Raw genomic sequence first — 19613 nt, 5'->3', positions numbered from 1 at the left:
AAACAAACTCCTATTTCTATCCCTATGGTAAATCCTTACAGTGAACATATTTGCTCTTAGAGGGTTTTAAAGTTTGAAATATGATTGCCAAAAAGAATGTGACTTTTTGCAGCACAGATCAAACATTCTCCAGAGTTTGGCAAAGGCCGTGTTTCTATGGTACAGCTCAGGTCTTACAAGCATGAGTATTTCCAGAGCAGGACCGTGGATTTGCACTTGCTGACACTTACACATTCTTGCATTGTGTTTCGACCATGTCTCCTTTCTCCCCCTCCATATCAGAGGTGCATCTGAACCAAAATGTCCAGTCTGCCCGTTCCTTTCTCTCCAGGGAAATTCCTGGAATCTGAACCTTGAGCATGACTGGAATTTATGTTTAGATCAGAAATGGAATAAAACGCTGAATTTGGCTGTGTCTAGGTTTTTGAGATGATGATGGCATGGTACATACACATCTGGGTGGCAGCTTGGCACCTCTGCAAATACAGTTGTGTCAGGGCAGGTGGTTTATGAAGATGCAGCAGAGATCTGTCCTCTACCATGGCTCCTGCCAATGCTGCAAACCGGCTCTGGCCTCAATAAGCATGCGGAGGGACTACGAGATTGGCCATATTTCTCCTAGCTAGAGAAGGAGTCATGGACCTGGACTGCCAGAAAGCAATTGATGACCTCCGGGGAACGTAACTAGACACACAGAGGATGTCTGCAGGGCAGGTGTTCATCAGACAGAACAAGCAGCACCAAATTTGTCCCCTGCTAGCTGTTGTGGTGATCTTCAGGAGATCACTGTGATGTTTTGCACCATAAGTGTGTGGCTGAACCACTTCTGTGCAGTGTTTGAGGGCTGCTGGCTGTGGGGAAAGGATTTTTATTCTTGTCATGCTAATCTTTTTTCTTTATGAGAATAAAATCCATTTTTTTACCCTCTGAAAACCCTCCTGTAGTGTGAAGAGAATGTTAGCATTGGGCTTTGTATTGCTGATGTGGAGGTGGGGTTGGTGTGAATAGATGGAGCACACACGTGTATGCGCATACTCTGCTAAACTGGCATTGAACCTCGACCATCCACACACGGGTCAGTGGAGATATGCTGGATCTGCACCTCTGCCCAAGCCTGGAGCACAGCCCTGGGTAGTTCCTTGGATTGGTCCCTTGCAGAGCATCCCAGCATGGTGTGGTTCAGGTGGAGGTAGTGGGACAATGTGCTGATGAGCTTTGCACGCTCTGACTTAATAGGACCACATAGGTAAATGCTTTTTTTTCTCTTCTTCCTTTACAAGCCCAGCTTCTAGTGGAAACAGACACTTTTGGCAGTCAAGTCCGGATCAAAGGGAAGGAGACAGACTTCTACCTTTGCATGAACAGGAAAGGCAAGCTAGTGGGGAAGGTAAGTGTTTCCTATTAATCCATTTGTAACATGAGTGTTACCTTTAGCAGCCTCCTCAAGGCTGTAATAATGTGTTCGAGCTTCGCCTGTCAGCCTCAAATGAAAAGCAGGATGGAAGGGATGTGGGGTTTGGGAGGCAGCCCATGCCCTTCCCCAGCCCCCCTCTATAACATCAAGCTCTGCAGCCAGCCCTGGGATTCCCTGATGATGCTTTGGATATGGATGGGTTTGTGCTTTACTGTTATGTTCACGTGAGATGTCATCTTGGCATCCCACCATTGTGGCTGCCTCCACGATAACTTCATTACTTGATCTTTTTTGGAGGAGAATTCAAAAGAAAAGGGCAAGCAGAGGGCTGTGTGGGGAGGTTAGCACCAGGGAGGTAGGCATATAAGGCTCCTTCCAGTGGTGTGCCAGGGGATGCTGTGGCAGGGCTCATACTGGAATCCAAACATCACGCTGTGGCTGGGCCTCACAGTTCTAGCATTACAGGAATATTTTATTACTTTGGATCCCTGCACAATGGAAGCATGTAACAAATTACAGCTATTCACCCATCTAGCTTAACTCCTTTGCTGAAGTCATATTTTCTTATGTATTAACTTGGTTTTGTAACTTAGGCAGTTCTGTATTGTTGGCAAACCAAGGAGCTTGCTAACCAGGCAGAAGCTTGCTCAAAGCTAACCTATCACCAGAAAGTAAATGTAAAATAAAATATCTCAAAAGCCACTCTCCTCCACTGCCTGCACTTTACACCACCAGGAATTAAAATCTGGCATCTCTGCGGCTGTTAAAAAGGGAAGCTGAGTTTTGTTTTGAGTCAATGCAGTGAAAGCCACACTCCCTAACGGAAATCAGATTGCTCCAATGAAACAACATTTACTTCTGCGGTCCCAAGAGTGACACCTGCGGGACAAGTGCCTTCCCGAGGGTCCCTCCTGCCATGTGTGTTTTTCCTGTGTGTGGTGTGGATGCTCCTAAGGCCGGATCTCTCACAGCAGCCGCTGGCTGAGACAGCCTGCCTGCCCACTGCAGAGCTGCTTGGTGAAGCAGGCAGCATCCAGGATGCTGCTCCAAACTGATGGTGACTTGGGAATTGGTGCTCTGGGAGGGCTGGACTGAAGCAGTTGGTTCTCTCTGCTTTCTGCACTTCTGTGGTGCAATTAGTCTCTGGATGAGATACAGTTGTTTGATCTTGGACAAGGAAATTTGGTTTTTAACCGGATTTAGCCCTCTCAGGACACACGTGGGTGCTTTTAAAGATTGCACTGAACACAAACCTTGCCTTTGGTTTTTATTTCTTTTTGTGCCTTAATTTTCCATCCTTTAAATGTGATAATAGAGTTTTTCCCCGAAACATTATAAGGATAATTTTGTTAATGTTGATGAGGTGCTGATACCACAGTAGTGGAGACCTTAGAAGCATTCAAACTAGACAGGGTAAAATGAGCATGGAATCTTACCTTTTTCTTCAGTTGACCTTAGCCCAGGATGGATCAGCAGTGGTGCACAGTGCAATCCACATGCTTTCCTGGTCTAATCCGAGTGTCCACGAGCATCCTGGCAAAGTCAGAGGCTGTTTTTCAAGACATATAGTATATTTTGGCAAGATTCATCCCTTGATTGGGCCCACTGGGCAGCAAGGCAGGACAGTTCTTTAGCTTGTCACCTTTTGTGCAGCATCAAGCTGCTGTGGTTTTTTTTCCCTTGATGTGCTTTTCATAAGGTTAACCTGGCAAATGGGTGGTTATTAAAAAAATAAATAAATCTATTCTTGTCAGTATAAGCCTTCCCGCCCCAGACTGCTGACAAGTTCACAAACCAGCCGACCTGAGCGGGAGGGGGTATGCAGCATGGTGTTTGGAAGGAAAATGTTCCAGACGCGTTGCCCATATTAGCAGCTTCTCATGAGCAAAAAGAGAAAATAATAGCATGGCTTCTTGATACCAAGGAGTGTGGTTTTAATTAGTATCATAGTTTCAGCTCTTTTTGTGGCAAGAGTTTGAGGGAATGCTTTTTAGCTTGAATGCTCTAAACATCTAGTAAACCCCAAGGAAAACGTTAGATACAAGTTATGCCTGGGCTTATACAAATATATAAGTTCAGTCTGGGGGTGGAAGGGAATGAGACCCATAAACTGCTTGTTTCACAGTCACCCCGGTATGTTCATTTGGCAAGAGAGGAGCCATGGGACCAACCCGGGTCTTTTTCTCTGCTCGTTTCCTATTGCCTTACACTGCACAATCCCTAACAATACCAGCATATGCCATCTGGCTTTGTTCTCCTCCTCAGTCAGCAGTTTTGGATCCCCCCCCAGTTGAAAACCTGCTTTGAATTTCGTCCTTTTTGTTTCCCATAATCACCTACAAAGGGTATTACAGGCCAGAGCAGGTTGTAGTTCTCAGCTGGAGCTGGTGATGAATGCAAGAGCTCCAGAGATGGGGCTTGCTCCCCACCTCAGAGCTTGTTGTTTTGCAGGCAAACAGACTAACCAACAGGGTTGAGAAGAGCAGCCTTGTGTCTTTTCATTCATTTATCAGAAATTGCACCCATGGCAGCATTTCTGAGCAGAAACCATCTGATGGAGCTTTCTCAGGACCCCCAAACCTGGTGTTTTCTCCCTTGCTTGGTTGTTACTGCATGTACGTTCATGGCCAACGTTGGCCAAAGGGCTCGGAGTTGTTGGGGGTTTCTAACGCAAATAAGGTTTCTAACTTTGTTTATTGTCACAGCATGCAACTGCAAGGTCACTGATGCTCTACGTGCTGCTTATGAAAACTGGAGACAGGGCAAGTGTTGTACAGGGAGTGACTTTTCTGTTAAACGTGATCAGCACCAGGAGAAAACAAATGGGATTATGTTTTTTCGTTGATTCTTGGTGTTATGTTGAAGAAGGCCCAAGAAACATTTCACTTTCTGGTTTTTTTCTTCTGACCATATATATGCTTTCTTGTTGTTAAATTTTTTTTTTTTTTTTTTTTTTTTTTGCCTGTGTGTTTTTGGTGCCTTTATGTAGAAATTGTAGGTCCTGAGTTTTCTGATTTTGCTGAATTTTTTTGTGGACCAGTGAATTTTATCATAGCATCATAGAATAGTTTGGGTTGGAAGAGACCTTTAAATATGATGTAGTTCAACCCCTCTGCAATGAGCAGGGACACCTTCCACTAGATGAGGTTGCTCAAAGCCCTGTTCAAGTTGGGCTTGAATGTTTCCAGGGATGTGGCATCTACCACCATTCTGGGCAACCTGTGCCAGTGTTTCACCACCCTCATTGTAAAAAATTTCTTCCTTATATCTACCTCTTTTAGTTTAAACTCTACCCTCTTTTAGTTTATAACCATCACCTCTTGTCCTATCACAATAGGTCCTGCTAAAAGGTTTGCCTCCATCTTTCTTAGAAGCCCCCTTTAAGTACTGAAAGGCTGGTCTAAGGTCTCCCCAGAGACTTCTCTTCTCTAGGCTTTATTGTGGAATTATATTACAAGGAGAGAGATTAAAATATGAAAACTCAGAACAGAAATGCTAGGTGCTTTTCTTAAAAACCTTTAAAATTATTATTCCTGTTTATTTATCTTGGGCTTCTTACAGACATGGGTAGAAGGGGACTCTGAGAAGTTCAGCTCCTCTTCCAAGGAGAGGAGCAATGTGACTTGTCCACTTGTGAGAAGGCACAACGTGACTGGTCACCTAGAACACAAGAACTCTGACTATTTGCAGTAATTCAGTGTTAGGGGAGAAGTGGAGCTAATGGTCTCTTTGGAGGAGCTGTGAGTTTCCAGCTGTGGTTCTCCTGGGGAGTCATGTGTTTTTTCTCTGCCTCAGCTTCTCTTATCTCATGCATTGAGATAAGGATGTGAATAAAGTGGGGACTTTGTGTTTGTAGAAGGCTGTCAAGGGTAAGTCTTTGAAGTCTCTGGAGCAAGGAATAGCAGCCCGGGGTGTGAGCAGGTGGCTGCTAATGAGCTTGGCCACCTCTAACTGTTCTTGCTGTGTCTGTCCTTACAGCAAATCCGTGCTCTCCAGAGCTTCAGGACGCTGCAGAGATTTCCCTTCCCTCCCCTGTCCCAGCTCTCTGGTCAGGAGAGCATTTGCAATTGGTCAGAGATATCTCTGAAGCTTAAATGGATCCATCGTCACCATTACAGGGTGACAAAAACTCCTCCCCTTCCCACTGCTGGGGCTGGTGGCTAGGATATGGTGATTAGAGTATCTCCTAATCCCAGGCACCATCGCCAGTAAATTCTCATGGTTCTCTACCAGCCACCAGTGGGATCACACAGCATGGTCGACACTAGGATACTATAAAGGGAGAGGAGAGAATAGTCCTGTTTTTCTGGACTGGCCAAGGGGCAGAGGAGAATGGACCTTGGCTTCCTCCAAAGCTGCCAAGTGAGAGGAGAGGCTGCTTATTGCAGACTGTGGCAAGGGAGACATCAGTTTTGAGAGCAAGGTATAGAAGCAGGGAATGCAAGTAATGACTGGAAGGAATCCAGAAGGTTTGAGAAGAATGGGAAAAGAGCTAAGCACATCTTGAAACCAGAAGTTTCTTCCAAAGATGCTCCAAACAATCCCACTAATGTTCTTCCATGGCATTAGGTGAATTATGTGTTTTCCAGATCCAGCAGCAATATGGTTCCTGTTGGTTTCATTTTGAGAATAGCTCTGTCAGTGCATTAAGTCACTCCTTGAGCTCTTCTAGGAAGGAGATGCAGCTAGTGGGTGCTGGAGCCATCTCCTTGGGGTGGAAGAGACTCAGCATGCAGGTGGGGTTGGGAGAGCGTGATGACTGTCAGTTGTGTGCTGTGCTCCTATGTAATGCTGCTCCATGTAGTAGGGCTGTAATCTTGATGCTGTGAGCCTGTAGGAAACTCCCACACCACTGTAAATGGGGCGAGTGCTTCTGAGATAGGATGTGGCTAAGAAGAATATTCCAGAAATAGGGGCAGAGTTAAAAAAGTGATAGACAGGATGGGGTCTGTCACAGCTATCATCCCTGCCGGCTCTACAGAAGGTGAGAGCAGTAAAGTTGTATCCCAAGAAGTCCCAGTTCATTACCTCAGTTCAGCTCTTTCTACGAATTCAGACCTGAGAGCGCACAATACTATAAAATGGGTGATTTCCCACCAAATCCGCATGCTGACTTTCAGCATCTCTCTTTTGGTTTTCTTTCATAAATCCTCAGTGACCTGACCTACACACACTCAAAAAATCATTATTTACACATTATTTTTGAAAAAGCATCATATATGTGCATTATTTTTGAAAAAAGCTTTTTAATGAGTTTAGTTTTATTCCTCCATTCTCTGTGCTTAACGTGAACAGTGGGAAAAAGCTGAAAGGTAGGAACCTCCCGGTCAGTCAGGGTGGCTGCATATTGTTTCAGATCAATGTCAGGTATCTGGGGTGCTTTCTGGGGACAGCTTTGCTGATGCCACGTCTGTAGCGCTGAAGCCCTCGGGGCACTCGCAAAGCACAGACAAGCTGAGCTTGTGCCGTCAAGCACGGTCCAGCCCATGAAGAAAAGATGTGCCAGTCAAAGCATGGCTGTGCCAAGGGCTGAAAGTGGCATGGCTCTGCTGGCCACCTCTGACCAGCACCATGCTGACAGCACTTACAGCAGAGACCTGCCTCTCAGATGTAAGATTTTTTTTTTCTTGTGCGATAACTGCTTTCCAAGCCAATATATTTCTTAATGTTACCAGAAAGTTGCTAATACCATATGGCAAGGCTCTCTGTATTTTTGCAGGACAACAAACAAATTGTTGCTAGATGCCAGACTGCTCTGGCAGAGCTTTATCACTGATGCCTGCCAGCAGTAGCCTTTAGGGGATAGTAATAATTTGGGGTTGTTTACGTTACAGCTTTAAAATACGGTTTTTCTTGAAGCATATGTGTGTTTAGTCAGGAAAGTTGGCTAAAAAACCTCTGACAACATCAAAGAGTGAAGGCGATCGCTATGGCCCATGCATAGAATACCTCTGGCCTTACAGAAGTGTGTTGTGTTACAGGAGCTCCAGGTGGTTCAATGGGAGCCACCCTTTGTAGGTCAAGGGGATTTACCTGGGTAGGAGACACCAGGTTGGTTCTCCAAAGCCTTATCCGTGTACCTGGACCAGATTTTTCATCAGTTGACTTCAGTCAAGGCTGAGGTTGAGCTTTCTTGAGAAGCTGCCTTTGAAACACTGATGGAGGGAAACCAGTGCCTTGCTTAAGGCCAAGGGTCTGTGTTAGCCTGAGACAAGGAGACTGAGGGATGAGCTCCAAGCCTCATGCCTGCTGTGTGCCCTGGTCCTGCCCCAGTGCTTGCTGGGATCTGTCCCGACAGCCAAATGTGCTGCTGAGATGTTGGGAGGTGCATGTCAAGTGCAGGTGGCACTCAGAGGTTTGCAGTTTGAAGCTCTGATGCAGTAGATGAGGTGTTTGCCCTCTTCAGCTTGTATATTTAAAACCCCGCATAACTACATCTTGGATTTGGGGCAAAACTCTGCATTTCCTGGGGGTTTGATGCTTATCCAGGATTTTTCCTGGAGTTGCACAGTATTCAGGTTGCTTGACAGGGGCTTGTAAAACCTAACAATTTCTGGGGCTGAATGCTGAATTTGCAACAAAAACATGACCAGAATTAGTGGGGTGTCGAGTTTAATAGTGTGCGTTTTGCGGGAGTCTCTGTGACATGTTCAACCATAAACTATTCTGACTTGGCATCTCATGTGGAAGCAAAACTTGACATGGCTGTTGCTGGATCTCACTCAGATCTCATTTTTAGCTGCAGTCTGGTTCTTCATATAGGGTGGGAATGGTCCTTTTGTGAAGTGAACTCTTCCCAGGCTTTTGCTCCTCTGTGAGTTGGTTTTACTTTAAGTCTTCTAAATAAATGGATTCAGTGGAACCTGGAGCCAAGCAGCCTTGGACACTGTCATACTTTGAACAGGGATGTGATCTGAAACCAGCCGCAAATGTCAAAGAATCTTGAATCTGGGCCTGCAGGATTGCAAATGTCTTAAAAACAATGAGATGACAAAAGCAGTTTTCTTTCGGTTGAGCCATTAGAATCTTCTGCATTCACCTCCTCAGGCTTTTTCCTGCAACCAGTGGAAAAACAAAACCTGAATTATTGTTCTGAAAACTTAGAAGCTGAGATTCTCAATGAAATTAAAAGCAGAAGTGGAAGCTAAAATCAGCAATCACCATCCTCCATTCTCCAAATATTAAGAGGCTTTTGGTAACACTACAACCTCTCACAGCTGCTCCTTTCCCATTACTGGGTGATCTGAAGCATCCTATCCAAACTTTGGTGGATGCTGGTGGAATCTCTGTTGTCTTGTTCATCTACTGCAGTTTCAAATCTTCACGGTGCTGGAAATGTCAGAAGAATTCCCCAAGGAGGGGTTGGTAGATGTTATGGTAGGGGTGTTGTTAACCTGCAGTCTCAGGGTGTGTGGACACAATAATTGTGTTACCTCTCGGTAAGTGTAACGTGCTAAGAGCTGGCCAGAGCCCACCATGCACCTTCCCTGAGGGGCTGCGGTGGCTCTGCCCGCCATGGTGAGGTTGTAAGTGGCACAGGGATGGGGTGTCACCAGCTAAGGTGGGTACTGTTGTGTTGGGTTCCAGCCCTGCTGGAACAGCTCCTGCCCTTGAGCAGAGGCAGCTGTCAGAACCCGAGCGTTACCCAGCTTTTCCAGGAATCCTTGCTCTGGATGGCACACCATGTAATGATTCCCAAGAAGCCATTTGTGGTTGAGCCCAGTGAAACTACTTTCCAGTATTCATTGCACTGAGGCTGCCTTGGCACAAGAGTGGATGGGCTCCAGTGCCACCGTGGTTCCTTCGAAGTGGTAGCAGTTTGTGTGAGCTCACTGGACCTTTGCAGCGTTAATGTTTGCTGTGAGCAATGGGCCTTGTCCTGGTTCTGTAGTTGTGATGGTCTGTTTACAGTAGTGTTTTGCACAGAAGTTTCTCTGGAGGTGGTGGGAAGGAGAGGGGGAAATGATGTGAATGTGGGTACGAATTTTGTGGAAGAAGCTGAGCTGTTCTGTAGTGGTGTGGGATAGCAGGGAGAGGAGAGGTCCTCTGGAAGCTTTGTGGGCAGAAGAGGGAGAGCAGTTTGGTGCATACTGGTAAACACTGAGCATCTGCAAGGCTTGGGAAGGAGAGATAGGGGAGTTTGCAGAGAGAATGGGGTAGCTGGGGAACACTGGCAGTGCTTGGGCTCACATGGCACAAGAGGTTGAGGAGATGGAAGAAATGTGCTGGTATGGAGAAGACCCCTTTGTTTCACAAATGGTTAAAACTGCATCGATTCTTAACAGAGTCTGTGTGTGCACAAAAGCTTGAGTGCCAAAACCCTGAAGGCTGTCTGAGCCAGAAGACTGTGGTATGCGTGGCACTGAATGGAGAGGCTTATGCCACCACATAGGCATTTGCCGGTGTCTTCCCTTTGCTGACCAGTCGTTAGTGCTGTGTGTTCATTTTACCTGCACGGTCAGATGGATCTAGGTCATGGGTTTCATAAATGGAGCACATTATTAGGCACATTTATGTCCACAGTGTGCTGCTGGGGTTGGATTTGTGTTTAGCTGTTTTGCCAGGCAGAACATGGACAGTGTTGGTTGGACATCATCTAACATCTTGTAAGAGTAATATGAATATTTAAGATCTATGCTAAGTCCTTCTGTGCTACCTTCAGTTCCTGCAGTCTCCTAAGCACCCGGATGGATGCTGATCCTCTCGGGCTGAGCAAGGACAGGAGGTTTTGCTCTAACCAAACTGTGGGTAGAGGAGCTGTGCATAGCATGAGCTGTGAATCCTGTGAGCAAGGCTTCCTTGGATGGCAGTGGGAACATCCACGATGGGACTGGGGCTTAATACATCACATCCTGGGCCAGTCCATGTGGTCAAGAGGTCATTGTAATCATGTTTTAGCTGTATATTAACATCTCCAGTTAACTTAAGCTTCTTGGCACAGCCACAATGCTTTAAGTGTTTGCTCTAAAATAAAGCAAAAGGTCCTTTTATTTTAAAAATGTATTTCTTCATTATATTGGTTTTATGCTAGAGAGTCACAGTTGCTCAGCTGAGGATGTGAGTGCTGGCCCTTTATCTCCACGCTGTCACATTGCAGACCAAACTTGCAACTTAAATCTTCTTCTTATTCTGTGGCTGGTAGCTGTATATCCCCTGCCAGGTTAAAAATACCACTTTCTTGAAAGCTACATGATAATTTAATTTAATCCTTTCTGTGTTCAGGGAGCAAGTGTCACCATAAAGCTGCTAACATCCTGTCCCCTGTGCTTCTTGGTGGCTGCAGCTGTGTGTCATGTTGGAATATTTCAGTTCCCTAAGGTTAAACGTTAATTAAAATTGGGGGATCCCTGAGCCCTGGTCATGCCTCACCTTCTTAGGTGGAGAGGGTGTGCTGTATGCATCTTGTGCTGACAAGTATCAAGTTGAATTTAATTGCTTCCCTCAGAGCATCTTATCTCCCAATTGCAATTTTTCTAGGTCTGGAGCATGTCTAGGATGAGGGTGATGTTTCTTCTAAACATTACTTTGCAAATATGCTGATATATTTAACTTGCAACAAGGAACAAAGCAATGCTGCCTTGTCTTCCTCAAGTGGACACAGCTGAGATGCACATTCAGGTGGACTCAATTTGTTTTTGGAGATGAAGTGAGAACGGAGGCTAATTTTGAAGTAGAGAATAAAACCTATGCTCCAAGAGCAGCAAAAGATAGCCCATTTGATATGATCATTACAATGCTAATGAAGATCAAAGAAAAGTAGGTCTTGCTTAAATAATTTTTGTTCTTGACATTTTCTGACATTGTCTTTTGGGTACTTAAAGACACTAAGTTTTCCTAAGGAAGGATAAACCTTGAAAGTCTTGCATTTGTTTTATATGGATAGAAGCTGGTCATTCACAGGCTGGAACAATTCTGCATGATCATTTTTATGGATGCCACTTGATTTGATCATGGATTTCTCTTATTTCTTAGTAATATGATTTGACATGAACAGAACTAATGCCATCCTGCAGACAACCAGTGACCTTTCTTGGACCTGAATTCCACTGATTTAAACTTGCCCCAGGGAAACTGGTGTCACTACCAGAATGTCAGCTGAATGAAATTGCATTCATTTGAAATGATAACTTAGAGAGTCAGTGTGTCTGTTTTTTTAATGTGTATAAACCTGGGATTTACCAGACCTGCTCTGGGGTCAGCAACTGTTCTAGTCCCGTGTTCTTACTCCACTCATCATCTAGACCTGATGTTTTAAACAAATTAAAAAAAACCCCAAACCCTATAGTGGCATAGGTCCCTATATAATGAATTTATGCTTACACAAAATATCCTGCTGCTCTTAGTTGACTTCTACAGAAAGTTCGGACTAGCCTGTGAAGTCTTGGTGGAGGCTGAAATGCCTGCTTGAAAAGGAAGCACAGCAAACCCCATCAGTGCATTTAACTCACAGGTTGTGCTTGGCATGGATGGGTAAAAATGCTTTCCCAGCTCTTACCATACTTAGCACCTAGAAGCATACATGTAACTGGATCAGGTAGGCACAGGTAATAGTAGATGCCATAGATCTGCTCAGATGTCATGTCCGAAACTTGCCTGTGGTTTCAGATCTCCTGAAGCAGTAGCTTCCTATTGCAAGAAACCCATAGATTTGACTCAGATTAAGTTTTCCTACATTTTTCTATTGGTTTCATAAAGTTCATTTTAAAAGTGATTGACGTTTCTCATCACTAAAACTAAGTACATGCAGCTCTCTGAGATGCAGCTGGGAATTTCTATTAAGCAAATGTACATCTTTCCAGATGAAGCCAACCTCGTTTGCTCTAATGATGGTATGTGCTGTCCTGATGTACTGTTGGCAATAAATGTGCCTCTGATGGAAGGAGCAGGTTAGGAGGCATGTCCTGGAGTAACCTCAGCCTTGCTTGCTTCCTCCCTCCAAACACTCCTTTCAACTCTGCATCCTCCTGTTTATCCTGTGGCAAATGCTCTTCCAGGGCAGTGTGAGGGTTACTGAACAGATATTAGTTGGAAAAGTGGAATTTTTGAATGAAAGGTAGAAGGAAAGAAAACATTTAAGCCATTATCTTTCTTCCTTGGTTCTTGCAGCTTGTGTCTGGCACAAAGAGGGTCAGGGCTCTGCAAAGCCTGCAAGTCCTGTCCCATGCATGCATAACCATGCCTGTTTCGGGGTGCTTTCAGGAGAGGGGGGATATACCCCAGTGCACATGGGTGCAAACCTGGGCAATGCCACTTTGCAACTGGGCCTCTGACTGGAGATGTGCCCTCTCTTCAGAGAATCTCCTCTGCATGGGTTTTGTATTACTTCCCCTGCTTCATGAATGCGCTTAGATGTCCTGTATACATAATTAACCTCTCCACTGCTCTGGCAGACACTTTTATTGAACTGCCCATCATGACTCCTAAGTATTTTCCTCAGAGGATTGTGCAGGTTCAGAGGCCACAGAGCTGGAGGAAGCACGCATGAAGCTGAGTAACTCTTGGCAGTTATAGATGCGGCTTCCCTGATTTAAAGTCCTGTCTAGCAGCAAGAATGTGCATTTGGGTCAAGAAGTGTCTCTGTGGTCAGGATGCCTTGTCATAAATCCAGGATGCTGAGCATAAGGATGCGTATGATGGATCTGTCCTGATAATGCCTGCAAAGTGCATGAGGATGGCTGGGTCCAGCTTACCAGCAGCCAGAGCACTCAGTTTTGCTGGTTACATCTCCCACAACATTGCTGGATCTGGTAGCTACTGTACGCACCTCATTGTCATGCTTTCTGACCTACCTTTAAAAGGTGTTCATGTGAAGGGGGAGAGGTGTCAGTGCTAAGAGCTGCGACATTAACACGGCTCCTGCCTTACCTTCTTCAACTCGGGATTTTCCAGGCCATGTGGAGTGGGTCTGGAGGAGGCTCTGAGCGTTGCCTCTCTGACTTTGAGCTGAGCTTGTGCAAAACCAGAGAAGTAATATGCTTCCTGAAAACCATATATCACTAGGAACACTCTGTGGAAACAGCTCTGGGGCTTTATAGGGTTTACCAGTGATGCTGAGTGCACTGGCCCTTGGCCTTCAGCTGGGGATGCTTTAGGAGTGGTTTACTGGGACTGCTGAGCTGCACATCTCCCAAAAATCCTACTGTCACCACGCTGAAATTTAGGGAATAGAGGGCAGGATTTCTTCCGTATAACGCAGCATGTGAATGTAACAGTGCCAGTGTGCGAGGGGAATTTTCAGCAGCCCTTTGCAGTAATTGCAAAGCTCAGTGGGTGAACCTCACGCCTGGGGGTGGTGTGAGATCCAGCACGGCAGGGTACCGCTGTTCGGGACCCCCCCCCCCCAGGTCTGTCTGTACGGCTGTGGAGGGGGAGGAAGGGTTGCAGAAAGGGTCTGTTTTCAGGGTTTTTCCTTGGAAAAAACCTAGGTGCTCTTGGAAACCTTTTGCTCAAGTGTGCTCCGGGGTTTTTAGGAAGAGGGGGCTTGCTTTCCTTGCCGAGGGAAGCGGTCCCGATTGTATGGAGGGCTGGTATCTCCACAATTTGATTTCGAGCCTGGGGGGGGTTGAACTTGCAGAAAGGTGATAATTAGACAGGAGAGTACTCCTCCTCTCACTTGAAAGGTGGAGTCTCGCTGTGCCCTGTGCCCAGCCGGCATTCCCGGGTCATCACAGCTGTGTTCCATACGGTTTGGTGTTTGTTATTATTTGCAGCACATCACCAGCACATTCAGTTGCCTTTACCCAGATTGCTTCTAATTGCGGCATCGTTTGAGGAGGGGGGAAGTGTTTTAACATAAGCTTAGCTAACAACAGCTTAACACAGCCTTGCTTATAGGGCTTAATTCATGCCCTGATCTTTGCAAACAGAGAAACCTTTCAGTCTTGGAGGCATCTCTCCCGCACCGCGGTGTTACCCGAGCCGCTTGCGCAAGCTTATTGTTGCTGTAAAAGCCGAGTGAAGTTTGGATTTGCCGGTGCCCACTGAGACAGATTTGTGAAGCACAAATGAGAAAACCTGCCCTGGCCTCCCTTTCCCATAAAAAGCTGCTCAGGTGGCTTAGTGTGGCAGGCTAATGGGGAGGAGGCGGCTGCTGCACCTGCTAATGCTTTGGCTCAGGCTGGTGGCACAGAGGCAGCCGCGAATTCCCCCTGAGCAGCAAGCTGTTAGTGGCAGGAATGCCTCGCTCCAAGGAGCGCTCCTGCTACGACAACAAAGAGCCCTTTGATCCTTTCCATTTGGAGAACTTAAAACGAGAAAGCCAAACTACAATAAGACCAAGTTGGGTCATAAAAAGGAGAGCAGGAGCACCAAAGCACTCCGGAGTGTAATTGTAGAAGCAGCAAATGCTTTGGCACTTAATTCTGCTTTAGTGTCAGTTCAACGTGTTTCACGTTTAATACCGGAGAGCCCACCGCCAAATGCTCTGCACAAACAATCCGGTGCTGCTCCTTGGTAAGCTCAGGGTGCTTGGAGCTGGTTCCCAGCTATTATTTAGAGGACATGCTCCGTTGGAGCCAGTGCTTCATGCTGCCTGGTCTGTGCTTTCCTTTATCTCTGCATGGACCTTGGTGATGCTCAAGGGGTTTCTGTGGAAGGTGGCATTTAGCTCAGGCATTTTATACGGCATTTATTAGGAGCCTGGCTAACAGCTACCACATCTTCCCAAGGCTGCCCGGAGCATGCTTAAATAAAAAGTGCTCTGAATTATCTTTGCAAAGAATTGAGCTGCAAGGTGTCATCTCTGTGGTGGCATGGCCTTGCCACAGGGTCAGGCAGCAGCCCCTGAGGGCAACACTGGCAGTTTGGGGGTGGCTTGTCACAGGTACGAGGAGGTGCTGGCCTGACCAGAGCCTTGCCTTTCACAGGAGCACGGTTGTGCCTCCACAATGGCTCTTGCCCTGCTCTGAGCAGGGGGCTTGGTTGGAGATGCTGCCTGTGGGATGGTGGTGAGTGAAATGCGGGAGCAACTCATCCCCCAAGCACATGTGGGACACCATGATGTGGGTCTGGTGGGGATGCAGGGCTGGGTGTGGGTCCTTCTCATCGCGTGGCAGTGGCATCACACCAGGCCAGGTGATTCCTGCACAGCTCCGAGGCTTTTAAGAGCTCTTCTTTATTTTAAAGCATCAGTTCAAAACAAGCCTCCATGTTTTGAAGGGCGAGTGCTCTGCAAGGTGCATCCTGACAGCTAAGCATGTATGAAATGTGGCTTGGCAGCACCTCCCGGCTGATGCTGCAGTGGAGGGTGCAGCCCCATATCAGCAGCGTTTGCACTGGGAGCTCCTGGGGAAAGGGGTGATGCTCACCCAATGCCGTCTCCCTTTTCCATCCTCCCCATTTTGGAGGGGCGAGAGGATGGGTGACAGACCCAATGAGTGTTTTGCTGTCATTTAAATAGGGGCATGATAAGACCTTATGTGATGGGCGCCTGGTGAAAACAAGGTGACACTTAAAAATTATTGAAAACCCTTATAAACCTTTTCCCCCTAATAGAGGTCCAGCTCTCCGTGGTGTAGGTAACATGTGTGAGCAATTTATTCTATTGGGGATTATAACAGATGCTGTAAAATCATCTTGTAAGTATTTGAAAATAATTTGTCTGCCTCTGACGTGTCTTAGCACATACAGGAATGCGCTGTTTGAGGAAGTCAGGTCCTTATCCTGATTTATCTCAAGGTACTTGTAAATGTTACTGTAATTTCATGTTATCAAGTCATTTAGCTCTTCCTCTTCCAGAAACAAGTTATTTTATCTCATGCACCTTGTTTACTTCAAATTAGCCCTGAGGTTGGCCTGAAGTTGCACCTTGTTGTTCTTCCACCTCCTGTCTCCATCTTAGGCTCTGTCGGCAAATTTGAAGGTATAAGTAAATACTTTTTTGTTATTAATAGAATAACTTCCCCCTCCTACACGTTTTCTTTTCATTCCAGTCTTGGTTTTCCATGAGAAACTGACATTGCAGTATAAGCGGAAACCTCCCAAATTGCACAAAAAAAAGAAAAGCCTTAATTCTCCTAGCAACAAGGTCAGGGCTCAAATCCAGGACCTTTCCACGAGAGTGGGGGAAACAACCCTTCCAATTACCTGCTCCCCCTGCGGTACGGATCCGGTCGGCTCATCAGCACCTGGGTTTGGGTGGATTTGAAACTCAGCCATGGTATTGTTTAAGAATTCGCTATTCACTGGGGAAGGGTTTGTAGTGGGCTGAGCCCTGAGAAACCTGGGGCTGGTTTTATGGCTTCCCATTGAAACCTGGTGGAACCCTGTGGTGTCGACTGATTTCCCCCTTCCCCACTCATGTGGCTTTGATCAAACCAGGGCTTGGAGAACAACCCCCCCAGGAACTGGAACCACTGAGCTTTGCCCAGTTCTGCCATTCATTAAAGCATTTGTGAGCTTCTAGTTGTAGATGATAAAATTAGGACCTTTGTGCATAGCCAGGGATGAAGAATGCTGGTCCTGCGGCAGAGCTGGTTTTGCCCTGTACAGGGGGCATATATAGGGAATATGGACCTTGGATTAGTGTGATGCAGAAGTTGCTGTGATCTCCCATGCCCTCTTAATGAGACCTGCCTGTTGTAATGAGACCCTTTGGCCAGGATGGTGCATTAATGATTTTAGGGTAAACATCACATATTGTTGCATGGATTGAATTGAAGCTCTGCGAAAAGTATTAAGCCAGGGAGGGATGGCGGGTCCTGGAGGCTGGTGATGGCAAAGTTTTTCCTCTGTTGTTGCCTGGGTGACTCCAGCTTGGGTTGTTGTGCCTGGTGGTTCCCATCTCACAGCTCCGTTTGTAGCTTGTACATGGTTGTTTGGGGATCAGAGGTGCAAGCATAGGCCTGCAGTACTGAAAAACTCATTATCTGACTTCAGTGGAGAGTTGGTTTGTGCTAGTACTATGATGAAAATCCTTCCTTTGGCTTTGCTGAGCGTGAGGTAAAGTTCTGTATGATGCTCCCTACTGTGCTTATCCTTGTCTGGGTTCCATAAAACACCCAGGGCTGAAGTGAGCCTGTATCTACTCTGTAATATCTTTAGACACATAAAACAAAATGTACACAACAACATGTGACATTCTAGGTGCAGCGCCAGTATCTCAGCAGTTAAAGGGCAAAACATATTTTGTGGCAGAAGATTATGTGAAAAGAATTTTCTCTGTGCTGAAGGACTTAAAGATGCTGTTGTGTGATGCTGCAACTCGCTCCAGCACTGCGTGTGCTGTGTAAAGCCTGAGATCCATGCGCTGCTGCATTCAAAGTCCCCTTCTGGGTCTGTTAGTCTAGATCACTAAGCTGAGCTGAACCCTATTTGCCAACATCTTGATCCAGTGACTGCACTGGGAAAGGAGTCCCAGCAGCATGGGTGGTTGGGGAGCCGCACTGGTGCTCAGGAGCTTTTGGCCTCCACTACTGTGCTAATCCTAGCTCCCTCTGCAAGAAGGAAAGTAACTTAGAGACATGGCTTGCTAAGCCAGCTCCTTGAGCTTTAGGCGGCTGATTTTGGGCTGAGATTGAAAGGTTGGGAAAGGGGAAGGACCATGTCCCCTCTGCTACCAGAAACAAAACCCCCTTCCAAACCAAAGCCTACTCTGAGAGAGAGTGTAAAACCAGGCCCTTGGGTCACCCCCTCTGGCAGTGGAGGTGGGGTGGGTCTGGTGGCTGAGAGCACTGCTGCCGCGCTGTCCTCCAGCTGCAATCCCATCAGGATACTGGTGGGATGCTGTCCCATCTGGGGAGTCGTTCTGGCATGGGAACAGCCCTTTCCACTGCTGGTGTAGCAACATCAACATCAGCATCAGGGGTGTGAGTTGGAGCCGAGCCTGGGGTGTGCAGTGTGGCTGGGAAATAACTGCTGGCTTTGGGGCTCTGCAGGGTCCCAGGGACTGGAGTGGGGTCAGGGATCTCAACGCCTCCTGCACCCTGCTGGCTCATGCCTGGAGCTCCACATGGGGCTCATTTGCCAGGTATCATGTCCAGGATGCTGCCAGGGGATTGTTTTCAAAGCACTGGGAAGACTTAAACTAAGGCTTGTAATGATTTTAGTGGGGTTTGGGTAGTACGGATGCAAGCCCATAAGACTTTTCATAAAACATAGCAAAAAGGTAGAAGGGGAAACACTGTTGTTTGGCCTATACAAAATTCTGATTTGTTTTATTTTTTCTGATGAAGTATGATGTTTTCCTGGCACAAGTTCAATTCATCCTCCTTTCCTAATGGAAAAAGCAAAGCTTAAATGTCTTGCTTTGATTGCAGTTGAAGGAGCTGGACTGGATAAACTTAACTGTCTTTGAAACATCTTTCTCTCCTTGGATAGGACTGTTTAAAAAAATGAAATTATGACCTCATGCTTTCATACTTTTATATTCATTTTTATTTCAGCTGATGCTTGTTACGGCTCCTATTAACAATGTTTGAACCCAAAACAAGGTCCAGATGTGATGATTTTATTTATGCCAAATCAGGTTTTGGTCACTGAGCTTGCATTTGGATAATGAATTTTTTTCCTCTTTTTTTTAACTTTTTCAGCCTGATGGCACCAGCAAGGAGTGTGTCTTCATTGAGAAAGTCCTAGAAAACAACTACACGGCACTGATGTCAGCAAAATATTCAGGCTGGTATGTTGGATTCACCAAAAAAGGGAGGCCACGGAAAGGGCCCAAGACCCGGGAAAACCAGCAAGATGTACATTTTATGAAGAGGTACCCAAAAGGGCAAGTGGAGATACAGAAACCTTTCAAGTACACAACAGTCACCAAGAGGACTAAGAGAATACGACCCACCAACCCCAGTTAAAAATAGACAAACAATAGTGTCACAGTAATAAACCACGAAAAAGAAAAAAAAAAAAAAACTGCACCAGAGGAATATTTTTACATTAAAAATAAGGAAGAAGCTCTATTTTTGTACATTGTGTTTAAAAAAAAAATAAAAATAAAAAAAATGAATAAAAGACTAGATGGCAAACGCTGGGGAAAAGCTGTTAGGGATTTATTGTGACTTGAAAAACAAAACGAACTGCTCTATTTAAATTGACTTCTTGTTGTTGATGACACACAGGTGCTTATTTTGCTTTTTTTTTTTTTTTTTTTGGAAAGGACAACTTTTCAAGCAGATCCCCAGAGGAGGAAAAGAAAAACAAACAAAAAAAAGTAATTATTAGAAAATAAAGAAATAAAAAACCAAAGAAAACCAAAGTT

The 19613-nt window shown here is 45.8% G+C and overlaps 1 protein-coding gene across 5 annotated transcripts in view; it reads left to right on the top strand.

The window, feature by feature from the left end:
* Window positions 1-19298, top strand: part of FGF18 (fibroblast growth factor 18) — a 70991-nt gene extending 51693 nt beyond the window's left edge. For all 5 annotated transcript variants that reach the window (XM_030504711.1, XM_030504713.1, XM_030504712.1 and 2 more), the window contains 2 exons: window positions 1281-1387; window positions 18943-19298. In XM_030504711.1, coding sequence (XP_030360571.1) covers window positions 1281-1387; window positions 18943-19209 — 374 coding nt within the window. In that variant the 3' untranslated portion in view covers window positions 19210-19298. The remainder of the gene's footprint in view (window positions 1-1280; window positions 1388-18942) is intronic.
* Window positions 19299-19613: the final 315 nt, after the last annotated feature.

This window comes from Strigops habroptila, chromosome 12 (genome assembly GCF_004027225.2).
Source record: "Strigops habroptila isolate Jane chromosome 12, bStrHab1.2.pri, whole genome shotgun sequence".
NCBI lineage: Eukaryota > Metazoa > Chordata > Aves > Psittaciformes > Psittacidae > Strigops > Strigops habroptila.
The sequence above is the reverse complement of the archived record's forward strand: the minus strand, read 5'-3'. Positions and strand labels throughout refer to the sequence as shown.